The sequence below is a fragment of the Somniosus microcephalus genome, chromosome 13 (assembly GCF_052327205.1).
Source record: "Somniosus microcephalus isolate GS21.2 chromosome 13, FLI_Smic_1.0, whole genome shotgun sequence".
Taxonomy (NCBI): domain Eukaryota; kingdom Metazoa; phylum Chordata; class Chondrichthyes; order Squaliformes; family Somniosidae; genus Somniosus; species Somniosus microcephalus.
In genome coordinates this window covers 166232195-166255853 of record NC_140999.1, presented here as the reverse complement: position 1 = coordinate 166255853, position 23659 = coordinate 166232195, and the positions used below count along the sequence as shown (strand labels likewise).

At 44.2% G+C, this 23659-nt stretch overlaps 1 protein-coding gene across 1 annotated transcript in view; it reads right to left on the bottom strand.

Moving 5' to 3' along the window:
• The window catches only part of LOC147108756 (DNA (cytosine-5)-methyltransferase 3A-like), a 289893-nt gene that overhangs the window by 141305 nt on the left and 124929 nt on the right, over window positions 1-23659 (bottom strand). Inside the window, exon 6 of the mRNA XM_086005535.1 lies at window positions 7397-7564. Coding sequence (XP_085861661.1) covers window positions 7397-7564 — 168 coding nt within the window. The remainder of the gene's footprint in view (window positions 1-7396; window positions 7565-23659) is intronic.

Here is a 23659-nt window from a genome sequence, read left to right as displayed (position 1 = left end):
TGAAAAGTTTGACAATACAATTTTATTAATTCTGAAAGACCCATTCTTCACCTTCACCACATTTTCTGATTGACAAGAACCTCTGTCCCACCAGCAGTAAATAGACGTGGAGGGAGTGTGTCCAGAAAATTGATACTTAAAGATCTTGCTGGATCCCCCACTTGTAATGCTTACCGCACTGAATTTGCATTGCCCACATGTCTTCTTTGCTCTCACACAGAATGAAAGCAATACATAATGTATGTTAATGAACAAATCACAATGCAGCCCTTGATTTTCTGTAATTAAGGCAGAAGCCAGCCTATTCAATTGACAATTTTCGGCAAATTATTGGGCTTTCTTCTAAAATGCCCTAACCACAGGTTTTCATGTTTGTAGATGAAGATCAAAGAAAACGTGTTAGGGAATTCAACTGGCATCAGAGCCAAACTGATTCCACATATCATTATGCCATCCAGCGCATCAATAGGCCATCGCACACTTAACTGGCTCCACTGGCTCAGGTCAGCAAAGAAGCAGCTGGGAGTCCTGTGCCATCAGCAGTAAGGACACCTGCAGCCAGCTTCCACCATAGAAATAGCACTGCCAGAGGCAGTCAAGGCCACCTCCACCTTCAACTCTTCTGTCTGTGTCTCCTTCCAACTGAGCGAAAGAATCTTGTGCAGTATCAGCCAGGTTATTGCCCACAGATGTACCAAACATGTGACTGATGCATTGTTCAACGTGACTAGCATTTTCATCTTCCTTCAGCAACATGAACAGCTGCTGAAAGAAATTCACTGCACTGCTGCATTTCACACAGGGTTAACTGATGGGTCCATATGGCCATCCTGCAGTCCACCCTGTGTGGCAGTAACCAAACATGAATCATGCAGCTAGGGTGTGTTGGCAGGATTTGCTGTGAAGTATCATTAAGAGTTCACTGAGACAACAGTTTCAAGCTTCACTTGCATCCCATATGGTTGTCACGCTGTTCCATAGCCATTCATTTGGATAGGCTAGATGGGGAAAGGCTGTTCCCACTAGTTGATGGTACAAGGACTAGGGGACATAGATTTAGGGTTTTGGACAAGAGATACAGGGGGGCTGTGAGGAAAACATTTTTACGCAGCGAGTGGTGAGGACCTGGAACTCGCTGCCGACGAAAGTGGTGAAAGCGGAGACACTCAATGTTTTCAAGGGGAGACTGGATAGGCACTTGAGAGAAATAAACTTGCAGGGCTATGGGGATAGAGAAGGGGAATGGGACTGACTGGATTGCTCTACAGAGAGCCGGTGCGGACTCGATGGGCCAAATGGCCTCCTTCTGTACCATTGTGACTCGATGACTCATACTAAGCATTCAAAAGACTGTAAAGTTGCACATCAGCTTTGAAGGAGCAAGCAGTACAAGTCTAACATAAGAACATAAGACATAGGAGCAGGAATGGGTCATTTGGCCCCTCAAGCCTGCTCCGCCATTCAATAAGATCATGGCTGATCTGATCTTGGCCTCAACTCCACTTCCCTGCCCGCTCCCTATAACCTTCGACTCCCTTATCGTTCAAAAATCTGTCCATCTCCACCTTAAATATATTCATTGACCCAGCCTCCACAGCTCTCTGGGGAAGAGAATTCCAAAGATTCACGGCCCTCTTCCAACAACCAGTTCCAAGGGCACACAATGCGCCACCCATACTTGAAGCAGATACTTATAATAGGAAACTGCAGCATGGCATTACCTTGGTACTTTTCCTCAGGTCTGCCATCTTCTTACACATTTGTAAAAAGATCCTCTGGAAAGTAATTATACTGTCAACTATCTCCAATCAGATACGTTGGAAAACTCTTCTCTGGGGAGTATGTCAAATGATGCTAACCAGGCTACCCTCCTTTGCCTCATTGTATACATCGGCACCATGTGCAAATGTGGCAGTGCGCATTCAGGAATTCTCCATTGGTAAGAAATAAGGTGAATCCTTGAACCCCTTCCCTTCAGTTCACATGATTTTAACCCAGCCCACTTGGCGCGAAAGGGGCAGACGGGTAGTTAAAATGACAGAGGGGGAATCTGTGCTGTGTTCCTGACATGCCAGTTCAATGGAGGAGAAAACTCGTTCAGGTGGAGACTGCCTCAGGCAGGTGGGGTCCTACTTGTCATGCAAAAGTCATGGCCCGATGATGTCTTCAGCAGCTCAACATGATTTTAACTCGCTGAAACGGGAGACTCACGCAGCTTGAGACCTGCCTGTAAACCTGACGGGATTAATGCCTCACAAACTCACTAATGCTGTATAAAAGGGGCATGCAGCTGCACCACGGTGGCTTATTGCATAGAAACATAGAAGATAGGAGCAGGAGTAGGCCATTCGGCCCCTTGAGCCTGCTCCGCCATTTAATGAGATCATGGCTGATCATCCAAATTCAGTACCCTGTCCCTGCTTTCTCCCCATATCCCTTGATCCCTTTAGCCTCAAGAAATATATCCAACTCCTTCTTGAATATATTTAATGAATTGGCCTCAACTGCCCTGAGAATTCTACAGGTTCACCACTCTCTGGGTGAAGAAATTCCTCCTCATCTCAGTCCTAAATGGCTTACCCCTTATCTTTAGACTGTGACCCCTGGTTCTGGACTCCCCGCCATCGGGAACATCCTTCTTGCATCTAGACTGTCTAATCCTGTTAGAATTTTATGCTTTTTTCAGTTCTGACAAAAGGTCATCGACCTGAAATGTTAACTCTGTTTCTCTCTTCACAGATGCTGCCTGACCTGCTGAGTATTCTCCAGCATTTTCTGTTTTTATTTCAGATTTCCAGCATTTGCAGTATTTTCTTTTTGTATGAGGGAAAATGTATGCCTGCTACAGACGTGGCTTATGACACCCCTTCGCAACCACACAACTCACTATCAACATCAATATAATAGTAGCCATCTGACCACCAGGATCATAATTGAGCACACTATAGGGATGCTCAAGATGAGGTTTAGGTGTCTTGACAGATCCCTACAATACGGCCCACAGAGTATCTGGTACAGCCACTGTGTGCTGTACAGTTCCTAATTTTGTCATACAGAGAGACTTCGGGGGTGATTTTCATTCAGGAGTCGGGTAGGAGGCGGGACTACAACTTTCGGGGTTGTAGTCCCGCCTCCATCGAGTTGTAGCCAACCCACGCGATTTTGACATGATTGATCTTGTTGAGCCCGCCCAGCGGGCTCAGTAGGCCAATTAAGGGCCACCCGGCAACAGGTGACGTCACAGACTGAAATTTCATCTGTCAAGACTTTTTGACAGATGAAATATCAGTGTTTCACAGCTGTTTGAAGCTGTCAAACACTGAAAGTCTTACTTCTAACCTGAGTCCTTCTACACAGACTCAGTTAGAAATCTCTCCTGCACAGAAAGCTGTCACTTTTGACAGTTCGCAGCCATTCTGCTTTCTGTGTCGGTTGGATGATGGACTCCCGAAACCTATAGGAAGGAAGGCTGAAAAGCTAAGTACAGGTAATTTAAACTTCTTTACACACTTTAGACACACCAAACACACTTACCTCTACACTCATTCACCCATCACTCACCTGAACACCGGACATCTCGAACCCTCCAAGTCCTTCAACCTGACGGCCCGCCTCCTCTAACTTGGCGTGGTTTGGAGCCGTCGGGAATCCCACACATCAAGCTTTAAAATAGGGAGTTAATTGGCACTAATCCCTTCCCGCCTCGGGTAGGCGGGTCCCAGTGCGGGGCGGGTACCCGCCTCCTTTGAAACTTACATGGAGGCGGGTTGGGGGCGGGATGGTGTCGGGACCCCTGATTTCGGGATTTTAACCCCCCGCACACCTCCAATCTCGACTCCACGGGTCAATGAAAATCGACCCCTTCATCTCTCACCCAAGTGCTCAACGCATAGTGCTTTTCTCAAAAGGTTTCCTAAGTGTACTATCCATATGAAGTGCTCTCCTAGTAGCCTCAGCAAAGCTAGTGGAAGACTGCTGTTCATCATGTTGGGGCCCCTCAGATGCTCATAGTCGGAGACTTCTGTGTGCTAAGCCTCTGAAGACCTAGCTGCAAACTGCTGGCCCTGCTGAACTACTGCCACCATGACGGATATTGGATGTCAGTGTAGGGAAGGAGCAGACATGCTGACATCTTGAGGGAGAGCATCCAATATATTAACTGCAGAAATTAAATAACTATTTGGAAATTCAAATCAATAAATCCTCTGCAATTAAAGCCCCAATGTTAACTCATGTGGGGCACCATGTCAACACCCACGAATTTTAAACTGTCCCTTTTAAATGTTTTCTAATATATCCAAAGCTTTGGCATTAGTTCCTTTAGCGGTGAAGCAGCTGAGGTTGAGCAGGCTTGAAGGGCCGTATGGCATACTCCTGGCTCCTAATTCTTATGTTCTTTAGATTTAGGTTTGCTTACTGGACAGGAACTGTCATCAAAAATAATTTTGAATAATTTTACAGCAATAGGCAATATGGCATTGCCTGTTAATTTCCTTCTCCCAAGTGGTTTGCGAGAAGGAAATTAATAGCCAATGCAATACTGGGTATTACTGTAAAATTATTCAAAACCAACTTATCAAATCGTAAATTTCTAGACATTATCGATAAAAGTAGCAGTTAAACAACATAGGATTTTCACAGCCAATTTAATGACCTACACCACATTGTAAAAAAGCAACACCCTTTTTTCCTACACAATTACCACAGAATCAGATAGAGTCAAAATACTATAGCATACTGCCTACACATAGGTTACTGTATCAGATATATTACACCCACACAATATCCTGCCTCACTCACTTATTGCAATTTAATGACAAACTCTTCAGTATTTCCTATTCAGCCCCTCCAGCCTGTTCTGCCATTCAATTAGATCATAGCTGATCTGTACCTCAACTCCATTAACTGCCTTTGCTCCATTTAACTGCCTTCGATCCATAACCCTTGATGCTCTTGCCTAATAAAAATCTGTTGAAAATGTCAAGACTTTCATGTTGCTGTGAGCCAGCTTCTAAGAGGTGTACATGGATTTATGAAAGGGAAATCCTGTTTAACTAACCTATTGGAGTTCTTTGAGGATGTAACTAGTGGAGTAGACAAAGGGGAACCAGTAGATGTGGTGTATTTGGATTTTCAGAAGGCCTTCGATAAGGTCCCACACAAGAGGTTGGTGAACAAAATTAGAGCACATGGAATTGGGGGTAATATACTAGCATGGATTGAGAATTGGTTAACAGACAGAAAACAAAGGCTAGGGATAAACGGGTCTTTTTCAGGATGGCAGGCTGTGACTAGTGGGGTACCGCAAGGATCAGTGCTTGGGCCCCAGCTATACACAATCTATATCAATAATTTGGATGAGGGGACTAAATGTAACATTTCCAAATTTGCTGATGATACAAAGCTAGGTGGCAGTGGCAGTTGTGAAGAGGATGTGAAGAGACTTCAAGGGGATCTCGACAGGCTCAGTGAGTGGGCGAGAACATGGCAGACGGATTATAAAGTGAATAAATGTGAAGTTATCCACTTTGGTAGAAAAAACAGAAAGGCACAGTATTTCCTAAATGGTGAAAGATTGGGGAATGCAGATGCTCAAAGGGACCTGGGTGTCCTTGTACATGAGTCACTGAAAGTGAATGTGCAGGTGCAGCAAGCCATTAGGAAGGCAAATGGTATGCTGGCCTTCATTACAAGAGGATTTGAGTACAGGAGTAAAGAAGTCTTACTCCAATTATATAGGACCTTGATGAGACCACACCTGGAGTACTGTGTACAATTTTGGTCTCCTTACCTAAGGAAGGATATACTTGCCATAGAGGGAGTGCAACAAAGGTTCATGAGATTGATTCCTGGGATGGTGGGACTGTCGTATGAGAAGAGATTGAGTAAACTAGGCCTGTATTCTCTTGAATTCAGAAGAATGAGAGGGGATCTCATTGAAGCATACAAAATTATTACAGGGCTTGATAGGGTGGATGCTGGGAGAATGTTTCCCTTGGCTGGGGAGTCTAGAACCAGGGGCCACAGCCTCAGGATAAAGGGTAGGCCATTCAGGACTGAGATGAGAAGACATTTCTTCACATAGAGGGTGGTGAATCTTTGAAATTCTCGACTCCAGAGGGCTGTGGAGGCTCAGTCTTTGAGTATATTCAAAACAGAAGTCGATAAGATTTCTGACTAGTAAGGGCATCAAGGGATATGGCGATAGGGCCGATAAATGGAGTTGAGGCAGAAGATCAGCCATGATCTCAATGAATGGCGGAGCAGGCTCGAAGGGCCGAATGGCCGACTCCTGCCTCTATTTCTTATGTTCTTACAAATATAGCCCAGGAATGCCTTGCCCTACAATCTTCTGTCCACTTTGGTAAAGTACCTGGCCTCCCCACTTGGCATCTCCTCACAGTGACACAATGGATCAACACCAAATTTGCAAGAAAAAGTATTCAGTTCCATCACATAGCTGAAGCATTTTATCTCCTGAATAATGCTTGTAATAAATTTTAATACTGAAGCAAGAGTGTGTAATACTGTGAAATTTCTGTGGGTAGAAAGTGTAATTGTTTGTGGGTAGAAAGTGTAATTGTTTTCGGTGGGCAGCAAGTCCAATTGCATGCTCGAGCAAACTATCCAAATTCAAGAAACTCCAGCCTTGAAATTATGCTGTGCAAATGTTCCCAAATGAACATTTAAATTTAATACATTTGAATGAAAGTCATTTTTACTCTAGTTCAATTGAGGCATTTAAAATAAATGGCTTAAAGGCTCTGTTAATATAGTGGGCGAAGGAATTTCATACAATGTGTTAAATGTTTGTTAGGGAATTTTTGCAATGTAATTTCAAGGTCTATGTTACAACCACATCCTCAATCAGGGTGGGGCAAGGTGAGCATGCTTGGTATAGAAATGTTCATGTATAATGTTTGTTTTATGTTACTATGACTATGATTTCAATAGGTAACCTTTCAACATTTTCAATATGGAACCCATTAATAGCTAATGGATATAAACAATTAAGGATATTCACCAGCAAAGTCTCAGCACGTAGCATACATACCTTGGCCCACTGAGTTGTTCTTGCATTAATGGACAATTTGTGTAATCTTAGTGCGACTGTACTAAAAAAGTGCAAAATCAAGGCAATCATTTAGGAGCTAAAGTATAGATTTTACAAATTTGAGCTTGCAACACAAGAGCTTCCCTGCTACAGAAATGCACATCAGGAATTCAGATGCGGAGATTAAAGTGCTTCTCAGTATATTCTGTCCAGATGAAAAATCCTGTGTGACACTCTGATCTCCACACTCAAATTTCTGATGTACGCTCTCAGCATGTAAATCTTTGTGCTGGGAGCAGAAATTCATGAAATCTATCTCTAACTATTTAAATAAAATTTTACCTGGTACTGAGGGACTCCTTCTGTACCCTTTACAATACTATTTTCACAAACAAAGTCTTCTGCCTGTTTTGGAAGTATCTGATTACTCTCCAGAGGCTCCGAAGTAAGGTCAATGACAGAACTTTCTGTTATGAAAGCCTTGGAAGAGGTTGTCCTGGTCTTCTGGGGCTGCAAAGAATATCAAGAAACAAATAAGCATTATACAGTATAGTAACATTCTTTTACAGAATACCCAATGTTATGTGTCACTGAAGCATCATGCATGCCAACTATCAATGTTTTTAGCTTACAATCAGTGTTTCAAGTCATGTGTCAGCTTGTTTGTGTTTTACAAGAAAAATCAGTGTTTTACAAAACGATCTGTATTTTTCAATGGGATTGGAGGTTGTCTGTATCAACCAACCAGGTCAGTTGCAGGACAGGACAAGAGCCTGTAAGAACCAGTCAGACATTACTTTCTCCTATTGTTGGTTGTGTACTAACTTAAAGTGGAAAAGTTTTAAGAATTTAAATAGGAATTTCTAGCCTAGTGCATTTTAAAGTTTTAATGTTAGAAATACACATCAGGTTTTAAAAGCATCTAAAAAAGGAAAAGACAGGTTAGTTTTTACGGTTTGGGTTTTCTTTCAGTGCTATTAATATGTGTTCACAGCAAAAATGCACTTTACATAAGTAGACCACGTCTCCAATAACCGAAAGCTGCACCCTTATGCATGCTATGAAATGGATAGTGTGCCACGGGACTAATAATTACTCATTATCTATGATATGTCACACTGTACACCACATGGATTGTCCACCACATACTCCAGTCTGCTCTGAAAAGCAGCAAATACCACACTGCCAGACTGTTACAATTAGGCATAACTAATACATTTATGGACAAGTAAGATGAAACACAAAAGCAAAATGACACAGCAAGGAACAAGTAATATGGTGCTTGACTTACACAATATATAAAATGTGTAAAAAAAAGAGCTGAAATGCTCTGTACTCCTTTTGTGGCTTTTGACTGTCTGGTGGAATATTAAATGATTCCATGGAGCTGCACTTAGCTGCCTCACATGAAGCAGGGAGCTGCAGAACATGGGGCTGCTGCTCAATTTGAAGTTTGTCTTTACTTTGATGTTCAACAAGGCTCATTTGATGGTCAAATAAATTTTTCTCAATAGTGATGGAATTAAGTTATTAACGATTTCTAACATTTAAGTAGATAAGGTATCAACAGAGTTATCTGGCCATCTGATAGTCTGTTTGCTTTTGACACATGATAGTAATTGAAATCACATCTTCGCCAGCTCTCACAAACGTATCAAATGCTTTTTCAATCCAACTCTTCTTAGAACTAAGCTCTCCAAATGATACAACCATTGGAGATACTAAATTTCATCTACCTCCCCCCCACCCCCACACGGTCTACAACAACAACTTGTATTTATCTAGCATCTTTAATGTGGTAAAACGTCCCAAGGCGCTTCACAGGAGTGTTATAAGACTAAAATTTGACACCAAGTCACATAAGGAGAAATTAGGGTAGATGACCAAAAGCTTGGTCAAAGAGTTAGGTTTTAAGGAGCATCTTAAAAGAGGGAAGAGTGGTAGAGAGGCAGAGGGGTTTAGAGAGGGAATTCCAGAGCTTAGGGACTAGGCAACAGAAGGCATGGCTACCAATGGTTGATTAATTACAATCAGGGATGCTCAAGAGCGCAGATATCTCGGGGGGTTGTGGGGCTCGAGGGGATTACAGAGATAGGATGGGGCAAGGCCATGGAGGGATTTGAAAACAAGGATGAAAATTTTGAAATCAAGGCATTGCTTAACCGGGAGCCAATGTAGGTCAGCTAGCACAGGGGTGATGGGTGAACGGGACTTGGTGCGAGTTAGGACACGGGCAGCCAAGTTTTGGATGACCTCAAGTTTACGTAGGGTAGAACGTGGGAGGCCAGCCAGGAGTGCGTTGGAAGAGTCCGGTCTAGAGGTAACAAAGGCATGGATGAGGGTTTCAGCATCAAATGAGCTGAGGCGGGGTGGAGTCGGGCGATGTTATGGAAGTGGAAATAGGCGGTTTTAGTTATGCCGCGGATATGTGGTTGGAAGCTCATTTCACGGCCAAATATGCCACCAAGGTTTGAACAGTATAGTTCAGCCTCAGAGAGATGTTAGGGAGAGGGATGGAGTCAGTAGCTAGGGAACGGAGTTTGTGGCAGGGACCGAAAACAATGGCTTCGGTCTTCCCAATATTAATTGGAGAACATTTCTGCTCATCCAGCACTGGATGTTGGACAAGCAGTCCGACAATTTAGAGACTGTGGAGGGGTTGAGCGAAATGGTGGTGAGGTAGAGCTGGGTATCGTCAGTGTACATGTGGGAACTGACGCTGTGTTTTCGGATGATGCCGCCAAGGGGCAGCATGTAGATGAGAAATAGGAGGGGCCAAGGATAGATCCTTGGAGAACACCAGAGCTAACGATGCAGGAGCGGGAAGAGAAGTCATTGCAGGTCATTCCTTGGCTATGATTAGATAGATAAGAATGGAACTAGGCAAGTGCAGTCCCACCCAGCTGGACAAAGGTGGAGAGGCGTTGGAGGAGGATGGAGTGGTCAACCGTGTCAAAGGTTGCAGACAAGTCGAGAAGGAAGAGGAGTGATAGTTTACCTTGTCACAGTCACAAAGGATGTCATTTGTGAATTGGTAAGAGCCATTTCGGTACTGTGGCAGGGGCGGAAGCCTGATTACAGACTCACATACATTCATATCTCAAGGAAGAATTGCCCTCTCACCTAGCACACTTTGACCTAATCAGTTTCTGAGTACAGGCTGTGGCACTAACAACATAAATTGGCTGTTTCCCTTTGCGATTGTGGATTATCTGGACAATTTTGTGCATCAGCGACGCCCTTAATACAGAGACAAAGGAGTTCTTTTCAGCTACAGCTAGCTGAGGGTCATTTTTAAATCACTTTTACTGTGTCTAAAATCATATAATCCTCATCACCCCTGAAGCAACTTAAAAATATAAATTATTTAGTTACTTCAGTATATATCAATCCAAGTAATCCCCTGCCTGCTTCAGGGCAGCTATAAGTTCCGAGACATGGACATATGTGATACAATTTTGTCTTGTGAGTCATCTGCTGATTATAGGTGTGTTGTAAAAAGTTTCAAATCATAAATCAATGTATCTATGGATAGATTTGCAATGAAAGGAGCTGGGCCCTGTAAAGTTGTATTGAAGTTCCTACACTAACATACTTACATATTTAAAATAGTCGTAACCTTTCCAGGAGAAATTATTTTTGGCTTGAAAGGTATAATTATAGTAGGCTATAAAATGCTGGAAAATGTAACAAATAAAAGTGTTAAAAACCCAAATCTTCCAAGGGGAAGGAGATTCATGCTCCCAGACTCCCATGAATATAAATCTTGTGCCTTCAGTCATTTCTAAATGCACCACTGTTGCAACCTGTACATTTGTGTATTTAAAGTTTTTTTCGCTCCACAATAAAAATAATGGAATGTTGGGTATTACTGCAGCTTAAGGGAATAAGCCATGTCCCACTGTAATTTCACTCGAACTTCTTGCCATCACAAGTCAGAAGGCCTATATTCAGGTTGGAATGTATGCTGCACCATCCTTATCTGTAAGTTTGCCTAATCGAGTCCTTTAATACATCACAGGCCAAGTAAATGTTATAAATGGCTGTCTCTTCCGATAGCCATTGAAGGAGACAGCACCCATTTTCTTTTATTTCTGTTAAATTGGTGTATTCTCAGTTTACAAAACAAAGGTATATTAGAAAGATGTGGGCCTACTATAAATTATATAGAATGGAAAAGGATAATAGACATGTGAAACATCAGCACTAAATGTAAGAAGAGAGTACTATGTATCTGGTATGAGGGGTGTTAATGTTTATATTTTAGTAAATGGAGACATTTGCTGCTAGATCTGAGTTCGATCACATTTCACTCATCATCCAGAAGATTCATGCAATTTCTGTTGGTTGACTAGATCTTTCCCATTGACTATGAATGTGCAGAAAATTCCAGCTGTGCATGATCAGAATGACAAATTATTGTTGAGTCCAAGCCCTTTCCTGCTCCATCCACAGTGAATCAGTCTCTGATTACTGCTCTCCTGTCCACAAGATAAGCCCCTCCAACAAAAATAGTAGTCGTCACCCATTCCTCTTTTTCCAAGCAGCATGATTCTTCTATTGCCGGACACATTTTGGAAATTTATCCTCGAGGTCTATGTCTGCAAGAAGGTATAAAAATAAACTGAGATAGACCAAGAAACCACTAACCACAGTTCAGTTTACTGGCCAGTCTCTCAGTACATGACTGCATATTCTTACTTGATGCCTTTAGGAGTGAGTGACAGCTAAGAACTTTTAAATCAGCTTTTATTGCCGATTTTAAAACGTAGGTTTTTTCAGGTGATTTTTATTTTTAGCATCAAAAATTGGGTTAAAACTGAAGGGAAAAAAATTGAAAAGCATTAAACCTCAAGATAACAAGTAAAAGACTAACAAGGCACAGTTAGGCTACTGACAACCCACAATTATTCACACTTTACTTTTATGCACCTCAGTGGCAGTTCCAAAAGTAAGTTTCCACAATCACAAACATTGTCCAGCTATTTTAGCAGTAAAATACATTTGTAGTGGACTGTGCAGTGCAAAATGTTGACTATTCAAATGATCAATTAAAGTAGCATAGCACCACCATTGTGTAGTCATGCACAGTTTAACAGCAAATTGCACAAGAGTCCTGTTATCAACAAACATCTGTTTCCCATCATCACTCACAAACAACTTAGTGCAAACATCTGTTCTTCCACAATAGCACTTACCTGAAATCTCATCTCTGTCTACACCTTCAAGAGCACTGTTGAATTTTTGCACCTTTCAGTTCAAGAAACTATGAAACCATGAAAAATGCATAATAGATCTTTTCAAGTGTGTAAATAATGATCAAAATTAAATGCAAGCGAAGCGGAGCAATAAAAATGGCAAGATGGCTTACCTACTTCATTGACTTGGGTAACAGATTTTGCTAAACTGATTAATTATTGGGTTTAGGCTTGATGCACTGATTGGGGGGAATTTTGATTTTGTGCGATAGTGTAAAATGGGCATCTCTCCGGATTGAAGTTATTGGAACTGAAAATCAGGAGAGATGTAAAACGGGTGACTGAGTACAAATTGTTTTCACATAACCATACAAAGTAATGAACCTATCCCATTTCTCCACAGAATAACCCCTAACTAACCACCTGCATTCTCCTTGTGAGCTTGGCCAAAGCTTACCTTCGCAGTTTCAGTTTAGCAAAAACCTGATTGATTTTGCAACCTTTACTGCACCTAACTGTTTGCCCGAGTCTGTCCCTTCTTATCTCCTGGGGGTAGATTTTTATATTCACCACCTGAGCTGTAATCTGGTTGAGTGAACAAAAATTGGGCAGGTTCTATAAAGGGTGTTTGATTCGCTCCATCAGATTACTGCTCAGGCAATGAAGACAAAAATCTACCTGTGTTCACAGCCGGAAGGGACTCTCAACACAATAGCCACGATTTTAACTCGAACAAGAATTGGACAGCCAGTGGGGGAAGGGGGGGGGGAAAGAGGGGGGCAAGGGGAGAGGCAATCCCCACCCCACCTCCCCCACCCCCGACCATGCCAGTGAGAGGCCCGGTTGATTTTTAACTTCTGAGCCTTATCTACATGCTGTTCACCTGAAACGGGTGGGATTCAGCAGGTGGCCAGCAAGTGAAAGTTGAATTTCAGGTTGAAGAGGTTGCCAGCTGAACAGTGTCAGCAACAAGGTAAGTTGTGGGGGGGGGGGGGGTGGCGGCGGGGTGTGGGGTGTCTCGGGAGGATCTCACATTTGGAAAAGATGGGGGACCCTGGGCCCTTTGTGGGGCTGGGGCTCCTCCAGTCTGGGCCTCTTCTGGCCCTGGAGCCTCTTCCCGCTATCTTCACCTGGTGGGAACACCACAATGGTGTCCCCGCCCATGGCCACCAGTTAAAATTGCAATCAGGACCTGATGATATCGAACTGTGATTTGCGTATTTATAATGGAAGACCACATGAACGGTGCAGGGCTTTGGCGGGTAAATTTTAACTGTCCGCCCGCCTGGTTTCTGCTGGACGGGTAGAGTTGAAATCACACCTAATGTTTCTGAGGTATTTACCAGCTGCTGAGACAGGGTAATCGCTGCTTATGGTTTACAATCCAAGAGGGAAAAAAATCATCAAAGCTTATCTCTTTAGCATTTTAACCACCCACTGTCTCAGAACACTTTTTATTTCTAAAACTTGTGTGAATACACTTTGTTTTAAATGCCCAACAGGTAAAAGTAACTCCTTTCCTAAATCCTTTGTGAAAAAATGGGAACCAAAAAATTCCAAATGTAACAAGCCCTTTCACGTTTCTTAAATATTGCAGTTTTCGCTATGAGTTCTTGACATATGTATCATGTTTTTATTCAATATAAAATCTGCTAGGTTAATCACAATGTCGTTGGGAGCATGGGAGGGAGGGGATGATTTACTGTGTCTATCAACTTTTGTTTACTTCCGTCTCAGACAGCTTGCTGTATAGTCTTCACCACAGACCACGCAGTTTTTGAACTGCTAAGCTACAGTAGCTGTAGATTAATTTCTCCTCTTGTATGGCTTCCCTGCACAATTGGCTGCCACCCAATAATGTGTATTTTTTTCCCCTGTTGATTTCAAACAGCAGTACTTTCAGCCAGTACACCTAGTGCTCACTGCTAGTTGAAAGTCAGTGTTATAATAAACACTTACAAGACATTAACACTACAGCTGTGATGTCCGTGTGAAACAGCTTTGTTTCACACCAATGCTGTTGTTATTAGAATAAATCTCTGTCTTCAGTGCACAGAGCTTCTCACTGGAAACGCAGAGCAAGAATTTGGGCACGTGTCCAATTCACAGCCCCATGATTTCCCATCCAATAAAATTACAGAGGTGCCTGATTTGTGGCCCCCACAAGGACAGAAAATAGTGGGGATTGCAATTTGAGCACATGACTAAATTTCCGATAAGCAGTCCAAACAAGCAAAACGCTGCACTAGGAGCGCTAAAGATGAAAATTTACCTTCTAGTGTGAATGCAACCTAGAGGCAGGTTGCAACCTGACACCAAAGTAAAATGGAGTGAAATTCCTTGCAGAAAGAAGTCTCCTGCTCTGCTGCAGAGTCAGGTCAAGCCTTAATTCTGGATTTACACTACACAAAGTTAATGCTGTTGCAAAGCAGAAATTAATGACTGGAAAATCCTAGAAATCATGCTTCCAAATTTCTGATATGTGTTCTCAGTGAACAAGGTCCCTGCCGAAAGTGTGGACTCTCAAAATTACCCTGCAGTGTATGTGCATCCTTTGGCTGTCAAAGCTCATCTAAAATGTTGTTCTTAAATAGAGCTGCTACATATTCACTTTTTCCTTTTAAATCAACCATTTTTAAAGAATGTTTTGATTGCGTTAAGATGAGGGGCGTACAAAGAATGGGGCACTTTTCCATTCAGAACACTTAGGGGGAGAAATTGGACGCTGTCGCGCCCATTTTTTTGGGTAGAAAATGTGCGCCGGCGGTATGAATTTTGGGTTGTGATCTCCTCTGGACGTTCATCAGTCACCATATTGGTTCGGGCGACTTCTAGTGTTCCAGGGCAGCCACCTGTAAGGGTGCTGTATTGATTAAAATATTCAAATAAGGGTTCCTTGCCTGTTGAAGGATCCCTTTCCAAAACTGAACTGTGGGAGCATCGGATTCACCAATTCTTAACCTCGGCCAGTGATTCTTGGCACCAACAGTCGGCAAGCAGGCTGCATTAGGAATATTTAAAGGGATCCTCAGCTGCACTCGGGTAAGTCTCTGATTAGTAGTTTACCTGTTAGTAGCTGCTGGTGGGCTTGGAGGTCCTTCCTGGCTGTTTTGGCTGAGATAGCTGTTTGCAAAACTTGTGGATCAGGATTTTCAGCAGCATTGTTCGTTAAAGGCTTGAGCTCTTTATTGTTGAAAAATGGATGTGTTGCTGGATCTGCAGGAGGAGGAGTAGCAGACTTACAGCTGCTGGCACAAGAGGGTGAAAAAGGGCCAGTTGCAGACACCATGTGGTTCTTCCGCAACAGTATCTCGTGCTTCAACTTCAGTGAGGAGCGCTACGTCCAGTGGCTCCACTTCACCAGGGGAGGTTGTGACTGAGCTATGTCACCTGTTGCAGCAACAATTGCTGCCCAGCAGCATGGCATGCACAGTACTGCCTGTGGCTGAGAAGGTCACGGTGGCCCTCAATTTCTATGCCTCAGGGTCATTCAAGGTTGCAACAGGTGAGATCAGCAACAATTTGCAGTGCACTGCTGCATAAGGAAGGTCAGGGATGCACTCATCCGACAAGCGGAATCATTTCATCACCTTTCCTATGGAGGCTGCCAAATGAGGAGTGACATGAATCAGTCATTCATGAAAGAAAGACTTATGAAATAATACTGAGTGGCCTGTGGGTGGTGTATTGATTTCTTTGTGGGTTCAATGACGAGACATTTATGAAAGAGAATGACTTTTTATCTAAAGTATGTTCAACTCAGTTAACAGCATTTACAGGAGACACCATCTTACAGATCCATCTAAAACAAAACTGAAACTAAACTAAACTGCCTTGCTTGTCTCGGTCACATGACCTCTGCTGGTCAGGCATAAGTAATCAATACCTGCAAACATGCTGGTAAGGCATCATAATCAAACAGGCAAATAACATCACTATTTGCTGATATCATTACAGGTGGCGCTGTCCAGGGAGAGTATAAATACTCAGGCACGGGTCCAGTTTGCGCAGGACATTCTTACCAGGAACTAGTGAAGGACACAACTAGACCTCCATGTTGTAAAACAGTTAATTAAAGCTTTGTTTAATGCTTAGACCAAGTGCATAGTAGTTTTCTTACGTCAAGGAGAGAGCTCTGGGCTTCATCCAAGTTGTTGGTTTCCCACAGGTTCAGGGAATCATTGATTGCACACACATTTTCCTGTGTGCTCTGTATGAAGACCCTGAAGTATTCATGAACAGGAAGGGCTTCCACTCTATGAATGTGCAGCTGGTGTGTGTCCACAGGCAATGGATCATGCAGGTCTGTGCCTGGTTTCCGAACGGTAGTCATGATGCCTTTGTCCTGTGCCAGTCCTCAATCCCCCCTCTTTTCCACCCAGACCATTGGGTATCAGGCTGGCTGCTTGGGAACAAGGGCTAGACACTGACTCTTGGCTCATGACAACTGTCAGGAAGCCGAGCACAGAAGCTAAGGAGCGCTACAATCAAAGCCGTGCTGCCACCAGAGTTCTCACAGAGCAAACCATTGGAATTCGAAAACAGAGGTTCTGCTGCCTGGACAGGTCTGGAGGATTCCTTTAGGAAATGGAGGACAGGAAAAGCAACGGGCAGCAATGCTGCCAGCTTTCAGCAAATCATAAATGAACAGTTCAGCTGAATTATCCCTCCCAACAATGCACCAATAGTCCATCCTACCATCACAACCACTCCATATACCCAGCTAATGAATCCCCTCATCTTCAACACCAACGCCAATACAAAGAAACTGTTGCACAACAGCAGACTAGTTGATGACGTTTCATATAAAGATTCTTCATAGTTTAAAAAGATCACCCTTGCGCAAACCCCTAGTTCTCATCTTCTGTGCTCATTTGCCTATTCTGCTGCTCCCCCACTGGCATCAGCATGGGAAGAGTAAGACTGTGGAACTTCCACTGAGGGCACTTGAGATGGCCATGGTGGGTGACCTCGAGGAACTCTGGTCTTAGAGGCCCAGCTGCAAATTGCAGCATCTTGGCAGCGGCTGTGGCAGTCTGGCTCCATCGCAGGAATTGGTTCAGAGGCTGGTGGGGGAGCAGGCGTGCTGTCATCTCAGAAAGAACAGCATGCGACTCTCCCATGGAGCCAATGCCACTGTCATGGGGCAGCATCTCAGCACTCCCACTGCTCTGCGCGAGAACAGAGTCCAGGAGTAAGATGACACTTTGGAAGCCCCTAGCCATGCTCTCCTTGATGCTTTAAAAGCCAGAGGAGATGCTGGAACCCAGAGCCAAGATGGCAGCAGTCTGAACTTCCATCAAAGGTTCTAGAGGCTCATACACTATGGACTCTGCTGCAGTATTCACCATCCTCCATGGTTGACTGCATTGTCCCTATGCCCCTCTGGAATACCACGCACAAGTTGGACTCATCCATTATGTCTGATATTGTATGCAGGCTCGCTGGCAGGCAGTCCAGTGCACTAAGTAGTATGTCATGTATAACCATCAGTCTTCTTCTATACGATGGGCCCTTCAAGTCAGCCTCTGTGCCCTCTGCAGAGGGCCGGGATGCGAGCTGCACCTGGGCCAAACCATTCCCCGTTTTTGCTCCTGCGCACTTGTGCTTGGTGAATCTCCCAGTGTAGATCTCTCTAGCTGACCCTCTACACTAAGTGGATCAAAGTTTCTGAGCTGGTGCCTGCAAGAGTAAGGTCGAGTGATGGTGTGCGCTCTTGAAGGCTCTCCTCCTCCTCTTCTTCTGCTCCAACAGGGTCCTCTATCTCTGCTGGACCTGGAAAGGGAAGGGAAAGGGTTAGCTGTTAGTGACAGGGGTAAGCAGACAGATGAGTGCCAAATCAAAATAGCACCATTTTGTTTTCCAGAGTTCGTAAAGAAAGAGATTTCAGTGAGAAGAGATAAAGGAGTCAGTGGAAAGTAAAATCAGCCATGGTGTTAAACAGGCAGCCATTCTGATCCAGTCAGTTTCTACAATTACCCCCTGAATTTTTGTAATTACTTAGTCATGAAGATAACTAACCTCTCTTTTCTACAGGCTTAAATTAAGTCAGGTGCAATTCTTGTATAAATGCTGGAATTTTTTGGACAGCAGTAGCTTCCTTCATTAGGTTGTCATTAGCGTACACTTTGGGGATGGGTGCAAACTTTACTAACAACCACTTCCACTGGAAGTTTTACTTTAGAACAGGCATAACCCCAAATTCCTACCTCCTATGCCAGAATCATCACACTGTTGCCTCAAAGAAATCATGGCATTTTAAGCCCACAATGCTTTACCATCCAGCCTTCTACCTCTATGAATAAGTGCTTTTATATTAGTGCCAGTGGCTTTCTACCTCTTTAAAATCTTCTCACATTGAGCTTGGCTTTTGCCTCTAGTAAGTACAGTATTCATTTTTGTGTAACTTACTACCAATAATAACACTGATATTCATTTATAAATGTTCCAGCATTCTCTCCTCTTTTAAGACCCTTCTTAAAACCCACCTCCTTGACAAAGCTTTCAGTCACGCCTCCCCCTCCACCTGCCTGCCCACCCCCACCCCCCCCCCCCTGTAATATCGCCTTCCTTGGTTTGTGTCATTTTTTTATCTGATTACAATTCTATGAAGCGTCTTGGGATGTTTTTCTATGGTAAAGGTGCCATATAAATGCAAGTTGTTGTTGTTGTTGTAATCACCATTATTGCCCATCCAGTGCCGAGTCCAGATGATAATTGTATCATGAACACCCCTTTTTACAATCCATCGAGCATTTCTACTTCATTTAAATATTTTCCACTAATCAGTGTAAGTTATATTTGGCATGAAGTGCAAAAGGTTGACTTTCTCAGTTTTTGGACCATGGGCACCTACACCTCTAACAAAGCAGAATGGAATTTAAGGTTTGATCATGCAGGGGGGAGTTGCATTTGAAGGGACACATCTAATAACACTGCAGCCCTGATTCTCCGTCTCACACTCAAGTCAAGCGCGGCTCCCTGCTGGAGATGCAGGATCTTAGAATCAGCACTTTATAGTCAGAAACAACTTATTTTCCATCGATTATGATAACTTAGTAAAATCCAACAATCTCTGACTATACCTGATTATAAACTCTTATTATACATAATGCAAGAGTTACTCTGTTTTATGCAAATCAGCATTACTACATCAGAAAGTATATGAAGCTGCTGATTAAATCTCTCACCTATCGCCATTCCTATTGAAACTCAGTAGTGAAATCTAATTTTAGTGAGAATAGGTCACAATAACCACAAAAGCATACCACAAAGCAGGAAACATGTCATCAATGTGAGAGCAAAACACGTTCAGTTAAAATTAAGTCTGTATGTTTTCCATCCAAAATACAGAACATCAAATTTAATGCTGTGCTACTGAAAAAAGTTAAATTCAGGATTAACATTTCAAACAATTAAACAAAGAAACTAAAGGGGTAAATTTCCTTGTTGTTTCTGGTATACTTATGCTGCTGCAGTGGCCTATTATTGCTTTTAAATGAGGAAACTCAAGCAGAAGTGATTTCTGCCATCTGTGCACCTTGAATCACTTCCCCCAAGTTATTTCAATCTCTTGGCCCTTCCTGTGATCTGCCCATCCAGCCCCTGTTGGGCTCATTTGTATATCAGTGCCAGTCAACACTGGCGCTATAGACACAACTTTCTTGGTTTTGTGCCCCTATTGTATTCTGGATAACTTAAACCCAAAAGAGGCCCATCAGCTCCCTCTGTCACCTGACCTAGGTGGAGGGGATGAGTGTGAGAGCTTTGAAGAGTCCCCAAACTTTGCTTCATGATTGCTGGCCTTTGGAAACACTTTTTCATCCTTTTTTTTTTTTGCTTTGCCCTTACTGAGATCTGCACTTCTTTTTGACCGAGTGCTACTGTCTCAGTCCACCCAAAGATTTTCAGACCTCCGAAGCACCCACCAGCCCCCCCCCAACCCAGAATTTACATCCCACACAGGTTCTGTAGAGGAGCTCTGCGTCAGAAGAATTGGCTTCTCCAAAGCTGCCATCAACGATCTTCCCTCCATCATAAGGTGAGGGGCGGGGCTGTTCGCCGATAATTCCACAGTGTTCAGCTCCATTCACAACTCCTCCATTAATGAAACAGCCCATGATAGCATACAACACAACCTGGATAATAACCACACTTTGGCCGACAGTGGCAGGCAACATTCGCACCACATAGGTGATGACCATCTCGAACAAGAGAAAATCTAGCCATCTTAACAGCATCATCTTGAGGGTACACTAACCAGAAGCTTAACTGGTTCAGCCATATCAACACTGTAATTAAAAGAGTAAGGCAGTGGCTGGGTAATCTACAACAAGTCAATCACCTCCTGACTCAGCAAAGTCTCTCCACCATCTACAAGGCTCAAAAGTCAGGAATGTGATGGAATACTCACCACTCACCTGAATGGGTGCAGCCGCAACAACATTCAAGAAGCTTAACAGCATCCAGGAAAGAACAGTTCACCTGATTGGCACGTTTGGCACCTGGCTCATTAACCACCCCCCTCCAGCACTAGCACACTGTGGTTGTATTATGCAGGATCTACAGGATGCACTGTAGCAACTCAGCAATGTTACTTCGACCTCCCCTGTGACCTCTACCTCCAGGAAGGGCAAGAGTATCAATGTATGAGAACACCATCACCTCCGAGTTTCCCTCCAAGTCACACACCATTCTGACTATGACATATATTGCCACTCTTTTGTCGTTGTTGAGTCAATATCCTAGAATGCTCTGCCTAAACACCATTGTGGGAGCACCATCTGCACAAGAACTAAAATGGTTCAAGGAGAAGTTTCTCCACCACCTTCTCAAAGCAGTCAAGAATGGGCAATAAGCACAAGTCAATAAAAAATGACTCTCTGCCAAGCAAAATGGTGAAATGCACTATTGCCATTAAATCTTCTCCACTGTCAAAGCTTTCACTGTAAGGTATTTACAAATTTGCACTTCTGATGTAGAGATTTGCTCTCCAGGAACACATATCAAGAAAGTGTGATGTCAACAACCCTTCGGGATTTTGCAGCCATGAATTTTAACTGATGGAAAACCCTGTGGGGCCCATTTACTGCTATACCTGAATTTCCAATATGCGCTTCTAGCACATAAAACTCCATGCTGGGAGCACAGATTCATAAAATTATTGATGAACCTTGCATATCCATCTTCCCGTCTGAAAGTGCATGTAGAAGTAAAACCTCAGGAGAAGAGAAAATTACAGACACTTAATTATTTATTGAAATAAAAAAATACTTATCAGCAAATTGATGGAAGGTGTCATCGACAGTGCTAGCAAGCGGCACTTACTCACCAATAACCTGCTCACAGATGTCCAGTTTGGGTTCTGCCAAGACCACTCGGTTCCCAACCTTATTACAGCCTTGGTCCAAACATGGACAAAGGAGCTGAATTCCAGAGGTGAGGTGAGAGTGACTGCCTTTGACATCCAGGCAGCATTTGACCGAGTGTGGCATCAAGGAGCCCTAGTAAAACTGAAGTCAATGGGAATCGGGGGGGGGGGGGGGGAAACGCTCCACTGGCAGGAGTCATACCTATCACAAAGGAAGATGGTTGTGGTGGTTGAAGGTCAATCATCACAGCCCCAGGACATCACTGCAGGAGTTCCTCAGGGCAGTGCCCTAGGCCCAACCATCTTCAGCTGCTTCATCAATGATCTTCCCTCCAACATAAGGTCAGAAACGGGGATGTTCACTGAAGACTGTGATGTGCCTCAATAAATCCGAGACTCGATGTTAGCGAAACAAAACAAGGCTTTTATTGACTTAGAAGGTAACACACAGAGGAGAATGTATCTTCCATCCAGAGGTCTGCCGTACTGGATGTGCTGCAGGCTGGGCCAGCTTACATAGGAGCCAGGTATGGGCGGAGCCCTACACACAGTACAATACAATGGAAATGAAACTGAAACCAACCACAGGCACAGGCAGAGAAATACTGATGAGTGATGAATGGAATATTTCATCACATTCACCCCTTCTATAGATTTAGTCTGTTCGGGGGTTTGATAGTCCTCTGCGACCGACGTGGCTGTTGTGGTGCCGCGGGTGTCAGCTGGGTGTCCCCGGTGGCCTCCTGGGTCTCTGCCGGGGGTGCCGCCAGGGTTGTTGAAGGGGTAGTTGGTGGGGGTACCGTTGGTCGATGTTCTTCCGGGGGTGATGAAAGAGTAGTGGGTGGGTAAGAGTTGCTGTGGTCGTTGTTGCTGCTGTTGTCGTGGTTGTTGTCGTTACCGGCTGGGGCGACGTCTTTTATGGACACGGTGTCCTCCCTTCCGTCGGCGTGCCGGACATACGCGTATTGGGGGTTGGCGTGGAGTAGGTGCACTGACTCCACGAGAGGGTCCGTCTTGTGGCCCCTCACATGCCTTCGCACGAATACCGGACCTGGGGTGGAGAGCCATGACGGCATGGATACGCCTGAGGTGGATTTCCGGGGAAAGACAAACATTCGCTCGTGAGGCGTGGCATTAGTGGCAGTACACAATAGCGACCGTATCGAATGGAGCACATCTGGGAGGACTTCCTGCCAGCGGGAGATAGGGAGGCCTTTGGTCCTTAGAGCTAGAGTGACTGCTTTCCATACTGTCCCGTTCTCTCGCTCCACTTGACCGTTACCCCGGGGGTTGTAGCTGGTGGTACGGCTCGTGGCGATCCCCCTGGACAGCATGTACTGGCGTAGCTCTTCACTCATGAAGGACGCCCCCCTATCCGTATGGATGTAGCTCGGCATACCGAACAGGCAGAACAGGCTGTTGAGGCATTTAATGACCGTGGCACTGGTCATGTCTGGGCAGGGGAAGGCGAATGGGAAACGAGAGTATTCGTCCACAATGTTCAGGAAGTAAACATTGCGGTCGACGGACGGGAGGGGGCCCTTGAAATCTAAGCTGAGCCGCTCAAAGGGCCGTGTAGCTTTGATTAAGTGGGCTCTATCTGGGCGGTAGAACCGAGGCTTGCACTCGGCGCAAGTGCGACAGTTCCTGGTCAGGGACCGAACTTCCTCAATCGAGTAGGGTAAGTTGCGGGACTTTATGAAGTGGAACAGCCGCGTGACCCCTGGGTGGCAGAGGTCATTGTGGAGGGTCTGTAGCCGATCCCCGGTGGCGCTGGCACACATCCCTCGTGAGAGGGTGTCGAGGGATTCGTTAAGGGCCCCTGGCCGGTAAATGATGTCATAATCGAAGGTGGAGAGCTCAATCCGCCACCTAAGAATCTTATCATTTTTAATCTTCCCCCTCTGTTTATTATTGAACATAAACGCTACCGACCGCTGGTCGGTAAGTAGGGTGAAGCGTTTGCCGGCTAGGTAGTGGCGCCAGTGGCGCACTGCCTCCACGATGGCTTGGGCCTCCTTTTCTACGGAGGAGTGT